This window comes from Silurus aristotelis, assembly GCF_946808225.1.
Source record: "Silurus aristotelis genome assembly, chromosome: 24".
Classification (NCBI taxonomy): Eukaryota; Metazoa; Chordata; class Actinopteri; order Siluriformes; family Siluridae; genus Silurus; species Silurus aristotelis.
In genome coordinates, this window is record NC_139597.1 from 10106472 (window position 1) to 10120076 (window position 13605).

Consider the following 13605-nt stretch of genomic DNA (forward strand, 5'->3'; position numbering starts at 1 on the left):
CTTCCATTTTCTAATGATTGCTCCAACAGTGGACCTTTTTTCACCAAGCTGCTTGGCAATTTCCCCGTAGCCCTTTCCAGCCTTGTGGAGGTGTACAATTTTGTCTCTAGTGTCTTTGGACAGCTCTTTGGTCTTGGCCATGTTAGTAGTTGGATTCTTACTGATTGTATGGGGTGGACAGGTGTCTTTATGCAGCTAACGACCTCAAACAGGTGCATCTAATTTAGGATAATAAATGTAGTGGAGGTGGACATTTTAAAGGCAGACTAACAGGTCTTTGAGGGTCAGAATTCTAGCTGATAGACAGGTGTTCAAATACTTATTTGCAGCTGTATCATACAAATAAATAGTTTAAAAATCATATATTGTGATTTCTGGATTTTTTTTTTAGATTATGTCTCTCACAGTGGACATGCACCCAAGATGACAATTTCAGACCCCTCCATGATTTCTAAGTGGGAGAACTTGCAAAATAGCAGGGTGTTCAAATACTTATTTTCCTCACTGTATATCTTATCTTATCTTTAATTTTTTTTTTTTTTTTCAGAGCAGGATAGCTCAGCGTAATTGGCACAGGGAAAATATGTCTGCTGTTGCTTTTAGCTCTGTGTGTCTTTAAGTGTTTTCCAAAACCATTTAAAATAATTAATGTTTGTGGTGAAATATATCTGCAGCTTTCCTGATGGCACTATTCCCAGGTCTGGATTGGTGCCAAGGACATTTAATTGAGAAAAGAATAAATCCACCCTAAAAGTAATAGGCCTTATGTTACAAATAATTAACATATTAGGCAATTATAACCATGAATTTTTACTTTTATAATTATTACAAATGAAATGAAATTTAAATGGAAATTTGAGGATATGAAACAGATCATGATAAGGTAAAACAACAACTAAAACTACGAGGTGGAAAGAGCTGTTTGGCAACTTAGAAAAAGCAAGTCACTAAGAAAGCTAGCCAAGCAGATGGTTTATGAGTGTCCTAATAAGTCCACAGAGAAGAGACAGAGTAAAAAACAGGTGTTGGAACAGGCAGTGCCAGGGTGGAGCTGGAACAAAAGAACCAATCAGAAACAAATGAGTCTGAATGTGACACCTCAGAGAAGAAAATATCCTTACATTCGCTGCTTTATATACTTTTATAATCTTATTTGTTGATTGGTAGGATTGTCTCTAAAAATATCAGTTACACAGTCACCAGGACGTGTGTGAGAGATATTCAAAGTTTATTAGTGAAGAGAATAAATTTTATATATATATATATATATATATATATATATATATATATATATATATATATATATATATATATATATATATATATATATATATAGACCTCTGTGACATCCATGAAACTTTTGCATTGCAGATCAGTATGTGAAGAACATTGTCATATCTTTGTGCTAGATGCTTACGTTTGAACAAAGAACAGTGTGACCTTTTACAATGTTTACAGTCACAGCATGACAATATGCAAGGAATGATAATATGAAGAGGTCATGCAAAATAAGTAAATTACTTCTGGTAGAATAACTGAATAAGTGATTTTGAATATTACCCAAAACTGATGATGCAAACAAGAAGAGTGTTCATAAATGCCCTAATAAAACATGCTTTAAAATTTAAAGAGTATCTAAAAATACTCAATTGATCAGGGCAGTTTATAAATAAAAGTAGTATTAGTAGTATTGACTCAAAGACACTTAGAGTCTTTGAGTGAAACGGAATACAAAGCTTTGTTGTTGTTGGTTTTATACTGTACTATCGACACTCACTGTCCATTTGATGAAAAACACCATTACACTTGCCCATTCATGTGGCAGTAGTGCAGTGCATTAAATGTTCTTATATATATATATATATATATATATATATATATATATATATATATATATATATATATATATATATATATATATATGTATGTTCATGTATTTAACCATGTTTGTGACAAATAATCATCTTGAAAAAAATATAATATTTGTAATTTTTTGTCTATGCCATGGTTCTCAGACAGTAATTTGAACAATATAGTGCAAGAAAAAAAAAAAAAAAACAGAAGTCCACAGTAAGCATAATAGTCACTCTTTACAACCGAGTGTAAATGTCCCCAGTGTGTAAATGTGTGCGCATGGCATCGAGGACAACGTCTCAGTTTAGTTTAAGAAGCTGAACATATTCTACCCCATGAGGGAGCCAAAGTACCAAGTACAAAATTGTTTACAGCACCCTAGAGACTTTAATCTATTATACTTTATTCAATAACAATAACAATCCAGTTACCGTATAGCCAGAATAAAAAAAGGTCTACACATACTGTATATACATATATAATTCTGAAATTCGAGAAATAGGTATAGACAGCAGAAAGATTTAAAAGGTTGGGCATATATAATATAAATATAGATTATAATGTTTCTACAGAATGTATTTGTTTTGTCCATTGTGTCCTTAATATCAATGTATTTACTTAGCAATGGACTATAACCTCTTTTTTTGTAATTTAATCCTCACCAGTTGACAGCTACTGTCATGGAAGTCCTCTAGTGGGAAATGCAACCCTACTATGAAAATGAATAGGGTGCACAGGATTGATTCAGCAGCCCTGCATTTGAAGAGTAAAACGTGACATTTGTTGCATTCTTGTTTCCAAGGGGAAATCAACTGAATCGAGAGCATCTGCCGTGCTGTGTGGGTGAGCTTTTTAAGAATAGATTTATTTGTAGAACCTTGGAAAGTGCACATTTCAATTTCATATTTTCCATAGTTTACCACTGGTGTGGATGTGACTCGTTGGCAGAGTTAAGTGAAATATTTTTTTTTATTACAAATAAATGCAAAATCTATTTATATAAACATTCAAATGAAGAAGGAGAGGTGAGGCATTTGTAAGATAAGGCAGTAGAGATGTGTGAAAATATTTTCGGGCTTTTGAAATATGATATCAAGTATCTAAACTCAAATTTGTTTAATGTTGCACACCATTTATCCTGTTAGAAAAGCTTGTGATAAAGTCTTCTGATAAACTGCTTGTGTTTCACAGACTTTCTAATATTCCTAAAGCGTAGCAGTATCATGCAGCGCTGACTAATTATCCATGCTGACTAAGTGCACTCAGTGTACATATGTCAGTCAAAGAGCCTAATCAGGCCTAATAAAGTCTGTTACATTGTTTATTTCCATGAAGATAGGATAAGGGTTCCACGAAAAGTAGGTAGAGACTGCCTTAATATTTAATCGCAGAGATATTTAACAGGTGAAGAGTGTAATAAGACACTATCTCACATAATACAGCACCAGGAGATGAGGGCTTCTTGGTTCTTATACTAAAACAATTGTGTTTTAACTTTTGACTTTGAATTTTTTATAGGGTATTATCGTAACTGAGTCTTTTTTAGAATGGATTTTTTTTTAGCAAATACTATTTACAGCTAATCAAAAAGCTAAGGATTGAATCTGGAATTTGTCATGAGCTCTGTTCAACTGTTACTAAAACAAGATAAACCTTTCTGGCAATTAGTCCAAGTTTGGTCTGGCCATAAACTCCTCTCAAGCAGGCATGGTATTAACTTCTCCAACCGTCTGTGATTTAAGCCTGGACAAAGCCGAGAGCGGATTTTGCCTCCGGACAGTAGCCAAGTGTCCTCAGTCCTACAACATGGCTATGAACAGTCCAGGATCACCAACACAGGACGGTAAGTGTACATTATGTCACTCCTATTAGACAATAATGGAGCTGACATAGTTTGGTCATCTTATTATGGTTATATTTTAATAATTGAATAAAAGAATAGAAAATTGGCATATTTTACTGACAAAATTATATTTACATATGTGAAAGTAATTTTAAATTAAGTGAATGAAAGTAAAGAAAACTGTAGCAGACAAAATTGTATAAGTAATGTGCTTTAAATGTAGTTCTGTAGTAGTTCTTAAACATCTTTCAAGATGTATGTCATACAAAAAAAAAGTGCAGTACAAGTGTTTTTTTTATGTACATTGGCCTGTTGTTATAGTTGTCCTTAAACTTCTGAATCAATACTAAAAGATAAAATTACAAATGATCAACTGCAACAGATGAAAGCAGGCAAGTTTATTATATATTATAATGCATAATGTACAATCTTTAGTGAATGATACAAATAATTAATAAATAATCAATAAATAAACTTATTTTTTAAATTAGCAATGTTAAGCCTTAATATTTGGTTACACGTGCCACAAGCAATTAACACCTCAAGCGTGGCATGGTTAACATTGGCTAATCATAACATTTTGTCTGAGTTGTTCAGCCAAGCCTTATCTTGGCAGCCCCTACATGCATTTCTTGTTTTGTTTTTTTTTGTTTTTTTTTTATAGTATTTCTATTTTCAGACTTCAGAAATGGAGACTCAGTGGGATTTAAAGTAGAATGAAAATCTTTGGCCATTTTTTCCTTAAAAAAAAAAACGATAGCATTCATTCCAGCATGATGTCACTAGGAACATCATTAATAAAGTACAGTGAGCCTGCTACATAAGCAGCCATGCATGACCAAACTATGACGTTGAGTTCTCCATGCTTCACAAACGAGGCACAGTGTTTTGGACCATTTCCAATCACTCTGTTTACTCTCTTTCTCTGTTGCATGTCCTTCACTTTAATAACAGTTTATGTGTGATATTTTATGTTTCTGTTTGTGATGCTGAAGATCGGAGATGATTTTACTTGGCTATATTAACCTAGTTACTCAGTAAAATTATTTTTTCACCATATTTCACATTCCCAAAAACAAATAATCAAATTAGATCTGTTCAATCTATCTAATTTTACTGTATTTTTTTTTTTCTACTATAAACCAGGCAGAAGCTTAATGCATGTCTACAACCCATCCTCCTTTTCTAACACTTAAACTAGAGGTCCTAACACTTAACTAGAAAAAAGCATTACAATGTTGATCCTTTTATCTCTGTTAAAAACGTTCACAACACATTTGCAATCCTTATGCTTGCTTCTCACAAGTATTGTTAAATGTATACTTTTCTTCCGAAGATCATTCTCATTTTATGTACCTTGGAGCAACTTTTCCAGTTAACTGATGGCCTGCTTTTTTTTGAGCATCTATCCATGGTGCTGAAACTAAAGCTCAATAAACTGAACGTCCACTCTCGAGAAAAAAATCTTTTGACTTAACTGAAAAAAATTTACTTTTGCTGTACAGAAACGAGATACAATACAAGGAACCTGCTGAGAAGTGTGGCTATGAGTGAATCCAGCTCCATCCACAGCGACAGACTGTACAGCATAGCCAGAGAAGTCTCTGGAATGGGGCTTGATGCGTTTGACTACATGGAGGAGAGTTCGAACTCGGTGAGCTACACTGACTTTACACTGGCATTTTATTGAAATGATATTTGACACATATTAAGAAATTGTTTTTATATTATATTATAGATACATTATTAGTATTAAGGTATTAATAGTATTATGGGAAGAATTAAAATTATAAATGATTAGTATCATGGGGAAATGGTAGCTCAATTACTCAAAGTCTCTGGGTTACTGGTTGGAAGGTTGGCGGTTCAAGCCCCCTTCACTACCAGGTTGACAATATTGGGTCCTTGAGCAAGTCCCTTAACCCTCTGTTCCCAGGGGCGCTGTATCATGACCCTGCGCTCTGTCCCAAGCTTCTAAACAAGCTGAGATAGAAAATGTTCACTTTGCTGTACTGTATAGGTGACAAATAAAAAGCATCTCATAGTGGTTTAGATGCTAACCCTAACCCTAACCCTATAACCCTAACCCTAGATTATGGTGAGTTGTGATTTACATCCATTTCCACTTTAACGCACGTAATTGCAAGATTTCATCGACTCTTTCCAGCCAGGGGCGTTTTATAAACCAGGTTAAAAGAACTTTACCAGTGAAATATGCGAGCTCTTTTGCTCAGTGTGTGATTTCAACAAACTGAACTGATGAGGCTGTGCACAGGTGTCTCTGGAATTAAGAGAGTGACGAATCACAAGTTTCTATGGAGATGCTGGAGTTTGCGCGACGCTCGAGCATTGCGCATCATATAGTCAGCTTCGTCAGCGGCGTGTGCGGTGCCGAAACACTGTGTAGGCGGGAGGCTTTCTCCTATCATCGGTAAATGGTTTTGTTAAAACGACGGGCTAGGATGGCAAGTGGCGTGTCTCTTCGTGGTGATTAGGGTGTGGACATGTTCTAAGAAAAGGAGGCGTTTTTTTGCGCGTCTGGAAGTAGGAGCCGCCGCGAGCGATTCAGCTGCATGCGTGCATTTCTTGCTCTCTGCTTTCCATTCAGAGCCCAAACAGCATGCTGCACTCGGATAAGCTTCCCGTAAGTACTGTTTCTTTTGTAACTAACTCAACATGTGTGCTTATGCTTTTGATGCTTTGAAGTATCTAAGATCACGCGTTTGACTTTTAACGCACACAACCTTGAATGAAAGGTGTTCCTCAGCAGCTCGTCTATCAGGCTATATTTAAGTCTATTGAGAGCAGCTAAATTAGAAATAGCAATACACTGACCTACATCCATGCCTATCATCAGTGCGCAGCCATCCAACCCAATCCCCCCCACCTCAGCTTCCTTCTGATGTGAATTTAATCTTCACTCAAAGCAGTGAGGACCAGTACAAGCGCTGCTGCTCATTTATACTTTTGTCACCCATTTTAGGTGGTAAACAACTTCTTGGATGGCATGGGGCACGAGCCAGGCAAAGGGCTGTACTTTGCTGATGGGAAAAAGAAGGTGGACTATGTACTGGTATACCGGGTAACCTCAGTGGTTCAGGACTCTCCAGGACAGCACCGGCTCTCAGTCATCTCCAATGGCAGCTTTCCCCAGGCAGGTAGCAAAGAGGCTGAAGCAGTGAAGGAGGACAATGCTGAGGTTGTAGTGGACATGGGACCAACCGATCCGGCTGAGTGTGACAAACTCAGGATCCAAGATGAGTTTGAGACCCACCTGAGGGAAGCAGGATTGCACATTGAGCGTGACAATGAGGTGGGTGAAGGATAATTCGCTGCATCACACCTGAAATCTCCTGAGTAATAGAACAGTTTCTGTTGACTCTTTCTGTTATGGTGACAAACTGAGTTCTAACAAATGTTACATTGCTTTTTCACAAGCTGAGAATTCAAAACACAAACCAGAAAGCAATAGTTGATGTGGGTTGGTGACTGAAGGGTTGAAGCTCAATGGTTAAAGAGAATGCTTTTACACAACATTGGCAGCTTTGAATCCTTTCAAGTGGAAAGGTTTTATATGATGCCTCAGGAAGGCATCGCTAGGCTCTAGCCAGATAATTTTACTAAAAAAGAACCTTGATACTTTACTGTAAAGATATCGCAAATTTGTCAAGGCTGTTTTGTTCATCAGCATGATTTGGTCCATTCTATTCACAGATTTCATTTCATGGCTGCTTTTCTAAAACTACAGCTTTACAAAATACACCAGAGTGGAATCTCTGTGTGTGTGTGGGTGTTTCGTTTGGGCTACTCCTTTTGGCTGTTTCTTCTGATTGCACTGGGATTTATGCCAGGTTTTCCAAAGAAACTGTTTATTTGGCAGGGTAACAGTTTCAGAGGCCAAAGGAGCAGCACATTTTAAAGCCATGTTTATATGTATTAGTTATTATTATTCATCCTAGTTGAATTTTTTATTGTCATCATTTGCATACATAATCTCTTAATACAACCTAGCTTGACTAGATTACATAAAGCATTTTAAAAGGTTATTATATATATATATATATATATATATATATATATATATATATATATATATATATATATATATATATATATATATATATATATATATGTGTGTTTATTGTTATTGTTTATAGTCCTGATGACTGCTTACCATTCTAATAATTACATACAACTTATTCATGTTCACCTAATTAATTTATATTGTATTGGATTCCTGGATAAATTATGGTTGTTCTAACATGAAATATGATTAATTGATGGTCAAATTTTGTATGTGATATAAGTGTTATATAATAATGTGATATAATATTCTGACTTTACTATCATTTTTGAATGAACGCTTTGCAGTTTAGATAATAGATTTGTAGAACTCTTATAGGGTGTTATAAGCCAACATTAACTGATTAAGTCTTTGATCGAAAATACAACTTTTGTGACAATAATCATTCATTATTGTACAATATATAATATAAAATATATTGAAATAGATTAACATTAATTATACTTAAATAAACTTAAAATGAATTTAATAGTTAATGAATCACGTTAATGTGCAAACAACAAATATCTTCCAAATTGTCTGCTACTTAAACCAAGCTCATGGAAATATCAATAATAATTAAAATGTGTTTAATTGTGCTGCCCAGGACACCTGATAAGATTTTTTAATGTCACGTCATGCTTCAGTTTTCAAATGAAACATATTTTTCATTTCATTATATTCTGAAATGGAAGACAATGAGAACATAAGCATGATGAGAGTATGATGCAGTATGATGATGCTTTACAGCTGGATACTTATATCCTTCATGCTCAGTCCTTTATAGCACTGTAGGATTAAGGTCACCTTGTCAATACCCTTAATCAAAACATATTTCAGAAGTGTAGAATGTCAATAAGGTGTGTGCTGCTCATCTGTCACTAATAAACTGGTAAGTAAAGTCTTTAAAGCATTAAGTCTTTTTAAAATTGCACTTTGTTTAAATACAGGATGATCAACAGCAATAATTTTTAATGCAGAAATGCTGTAAACATCCCTCCAAAGTGTTTTTTTGTATGGTAAATCTTTGTTTTGCTACCCATTTGTTTATTCAAATGTGAACTGTTCAAGATGTACAGTCCAATTATGGAGCTCAAAGCTGGCTTCATTGATTTATACCGACTGCCATGTAGGATTGTTTGTCATAGTAATGTTCACCTGGTGTTGCCACACATTTTTACTTTATGTGAGGAACACTAATCTCTATAGCCTCTCTTTATTAAAACATGCAGAAGCAAATATATGAATGAGTGTTTATTTTTTACACCTTGGCATTCTGCTTTTTTTTTTTGTGCAATATTCATATAGCCTAATTCTCCTGAGCCGTGAGACAATAAAGAGTTGTAGTATCTCCAAGTTATGAATAGTAATTACATTTTTATATATGAACTACAAAATGTTTTGACTCTGTAACACTTACTTACTTACTTACACTTACTGTAACACCTTTATAGCTGTAATTTAGGGCTGCAGAATCACATATACTGCACATTTACAAAAACCTGACAATGGCACTGTTACAGCATTATGGAAGATATCTCGTATGTTGTGTACTGTCTTAAAGATATTCCAGTTTGAAATAAGATATGTAGCATTAGTTCAAACTTACTAGTCATAAGTTTACCATTGTTGTTACTGTTTGGATTACTGAAACAGGTAATCAATTCAAAGGTATTCTATATCATCTTGAAATATTTGAGCTGTCTCATTTTCACACCGTTTGATGAGGTCGAGTTAATGCAGACACTTATACTGCACACACTGCAGAAGGGATATTTTTGGATGCTCAAAGCTGTTTCTATTGGTGTCGTTTAAATTTGGTAAACATCATATTTTAATATTCAAACTACACTAAATTTTGGAGGACTGGCTTATTTTCATTATAAGTATATTTTTAGCTCGCTAGTTCTCTTCAAATTTCATGCTCATAAATGTTAATACAGTCATTATATATAGATATATTTTCTTTTACAAAAATTTTTTATTTTCTTTTTAAAGTGCAATCTTCTAGGAGGACTGCAGGGTTTAGGGTACCATTTGGGAGATGGTCAGACACAGCACTCCTCTTGAGCTAGCCTATAACGCCCGTAACCATAGTGACAAGCACAGAGAAATACTAAAATAGAATAGAATAATGAAAATTGAATAAATTCTGATTTTCATATGGACTAGTTATTCTGTTCATTCTGATACCTGGATTTCTCAAAAGGATAAAGAAAAAACCTGATGGTTAATAAGTATCAGTGAATCAGTGCGTATCAATGTGTTGGCTAATAAGTAACAGTGATGTGGATACAAAACCCTGTACGTTTTCACTGCCAAGGTTGGAAGCACAGCATAATGTTAATAGAACTAAGAACGGATAAGTATTCACACACACACACACACACACACACACACACACACACACACACACACACACACACACACACACACACACACACACGTGTGTGAATTTTGCATATATATTTTTTTGCAAAATTCATGGCATGGTATGTGCCTTGGTTTTTAAGTCATGGTTCAGTTTAATTTTGGTACGGTTAGGGTGACGAAATGCAAAACATAAAATTGCTTGCCGTTTTTTTCCCAATAAAATGCTTGCTTGGTTAAATAATATATAAGATAATATTTTATACAAATTTCTAACAATAAAATAGAATAAATTTAATTAATACAATACAGTTCCTTATTATATTGATTACCTTGAGTAATCAATTAAATTGACACAAATTAAACTGAATAAATAATTGAAGACATTTAATTAAAAAGTTTACATTTGTAAGACCACATCTCTATTACCCAATTGGGGTCTTACAAAGGTAAACTTTCTAATAAAATGTCTTCATTTATTTATTCAGTTTAATTTGTGCCAATTTAATTGATTACTCAAGTTAATCATTTCAGCAAACTTTACATTAATTCCATTCTTCATTTATTCACCCCTTGTTATGTGGGATTGTCAGAATTTTCTCCTTTTAAAAGAAATTTTTGATTCTGAACATAAAACGCTAACAAAATACATCGCGCTAGCGTTAACCAATAACCAGGAAGTGGCTAGTGGCTAGCGGCTAACGCTAGCGATATGGATTCTGTAGCATTTTCATGCATGCACAAAATAAATCTTACTCCTGGTACGAAGTGGGTAGCCACAGTAACACTGCACTAACTATAGTTTTTTTTTTTTTTTTTTTTATATATATCCCTGACATTGTTTTCAAGTTTATAAAAAAATAAATAAAAATGCACTTAAAGTACAAGGCAGAGATAAAACAAACTTGTGGTCCGCCAGTTAATACGTTCCACACACACACATTTATATATTTATGTATGTATGCTATATTTTTGTTGTTACAGTGGACAGAAATAAATATGTTGTAAATCTTTGGATCGGGGGGAGTGGTTGCTCCAGCGGTTAAGGCGCTGGGTTGCCGATCAGAAGGTCTGGGGTTCAAGGTCTGGGGTTCAAGCCCCGGTATCGCCAAGCTGCCACTCTTGGGCCCTTGAGCAAGGCCCTTAACCCTCTATGCTCCGGGGGTCCCTTACGAGGGAAACATTAAGGTCCGTGACGTCGGAGTGACGTGGGGCCGCCTTCCCGTGGGCTCACCACCTGCAGGAGGGACCGTAAGGGACGGTGCTGTGAGGATTGGGCAGCAGTCGAAGGTGGGGGCCTGCTTAGACTGTTGCCCCCGCGACCAGAATTACGGATAAGCGGGAGAAAATGAATGAATGAATCTTTGGATCAAAAAATAAATATATAGTACAGAAATCCCCGGCTTTACCATGGTTCGAATCTCGCAAACCCCCGGTTTATCATGGAATTGCATTTGCCACATAACTAATTTGTTTGGCTGATTTTCCCAGTCTCTCATGGATAGCACAATAGAACACAAAACCTATAGGAAATTGTTTTTAAGTTTTATGCTGAAATAATTTAATTTATTAATAAAAAAAATTAAATCATTAATTATAAAATAAAGTCAAATGTTAATACAGTACAGTACTGTAAACATAAAAATAGCATTTTAGGGGCGGCGTACGATTATCGCATTTTTTAGTTTATCGCGTGTGGTTTTAAAACGTAACCACAACGATAAACAGGGGATTACTGTATATATGTATAATACTTTCGATACGTTCTCCTATGCCTATATTGTGAGGCCTTTTGTTGCAGCTGACGGATCCCGATACATTTTAAATATTATGCTTATTCGACTAAATATATTAGGTTGCAGCCAATAAATTATTCACTTCATGTAATGACTGCAATCTGAACAGCAAACTCCTCCTTTCACCTGAGTGTCAAGAGATTGGCCTTCATCAATTTTATAATTGCGGATTAAAACATGTTCCTTTTACTTATAGGTCTATTTTTATGATTCTCATCAGCATTTCATTGAAATACTATTTTAGCATTAGTCAGTGACACGTGCTGGTTTTGCCTTGTTCATATTCTTTTACTGCTTGCCCTTTATTTCTGCTTAATTATTCCAAATGTCAAAGACAGGATTCACCCTATCATGTGGAGACACTTCCACTTTTGAGTTTTCGGAAGCCCCGTAAATGTCAGCCACAGCCGGTTTCTGTAACGAAGGCTCCCCCTTAGCCAAGGCTAAAATCGACCTAATTGCCTTACCCTGCTGAGATAAAGTACTAATTGGAATATCTTATCCTAATTAACCTTCTCAGATCCACATGTTATTTTTATCTCACTTTTGTGGTGTGTGTGTGCGTGTGTGTGTGTGTGTGTGTGTGTGTGTGTGTGTGTGTGTGTGTGTGTGTGTGTGTGTGTGTGTGTGTGTGTGTGTGAGAAGACAGGAAAAATGGAAGTATCACCAGAACGATAAAGTTACCATGAACTCTGTGTAAAGGGGAGGGCAATTTTGGGTCTTGTTACACCACCAACACATGGACACACACACACACACACACACACACACACACACACACACACACACACACACACACACACACACACACACACACACACACATTATAAACTCAATGTTGGTAAAGTATATATAAATGTTTCACTGGGTCTCAGTAGGGATGTGTTGGATAAAGTAAACCGGTTACCTCCATTAGTAACTGTGATCTACATGCAAAATATTTTTTAACACATAATTAATCCCCCTGGGAAAACCTAGAGTGCACCCAACCAAAGCACTGCCCAGCATTGCATAGACAAACTCAACAGCTGGGACCCAGGTTATGCCAACAATCGCATGGTTTACAAAAGGACGCAAATGCTCAACGTCTCAAAGAGAGCAGTGTAGTTGACAATGGGGAATGACCAGTGGTACAAATTAGGCTTTTGCAGAGTTGCTGAAGAGAATAGGTTGTTTTTTTTACTGTGTCATCTACATTAAAAAGTGTTGGAGTTAAGAAATTAAATGTTGGGCAGAAATGCAGAAATAAGTAATAGGCCAGGAGTGTTGAAATATTTTAAATCCTATTTTATAGGCTATATTAATTTTATTTTTAATGCATCCTATTTTATTATCCCATATAGTTTTTTATTTACATGTTAAATTATACTTGAAAAAAAATCTATTTCATTATCTAGGGGTTTAAAACCCACTCCAGGCATGCTCCTATTTTAACAGGCATAAAGTTTAGGTTTCATTAATCTAGGTTCAACTCTATTGTCACTGTCAGAATACTAGAATACCCTAACACTAACCCATACAATAAACGTCCATAGGTAATCAAATCAGTAAGGCAAATAAATGAACTAAAATATAAGGTAAGGTGCAATAGTTAATATAATACTGCACAAGTTAAGGAAAATAGTATGATGCAACCATTAGTGCAAATAGAAATTTTTGACATAAATAGGAATGCGGTT

General features: G+C 35.2%; 1 protein-coding gene across 4 annotated transcripts in view; it reads left to right on the top strand.

The window, feature by feature from the left end:
• The window catches only part of ano2b (anoctamin 2b), a 59861-nt gene that overhangs the window by 14297 nt on the left and 31959 nt on the right, over nucleotides 1-13605 (top strand). Inside the window, exons 2-5 of one of the 4 annotated variants that reach the window (XM_083528315.1) lie at nucleotides 2657-2697; nucleotides 3597-3697; nucleotides 5203-5351; nucleotides 6681-7010. In XM_083528315.1, the coding sequence (XP_083384441.1) occupies nucleotides 2657-2697; nucleotides 3597-3697; nucleotides 5203-5351; nucleotides 6681-7010 (621 nt within the window). Of the gene's footprint in view, nucleotides 1-2656; nucleotides 2698-3596; nucleotides 3698-5202; nucleotides 5352-5994; nucleotides 6342-6680; nucleotides 7011-13605 lie in introns of those variants that run through there. The other 3 variants (XM_083528316.1, XM_083528318.1, XM_083528317.1) reach the window with 3 other exon arrangements.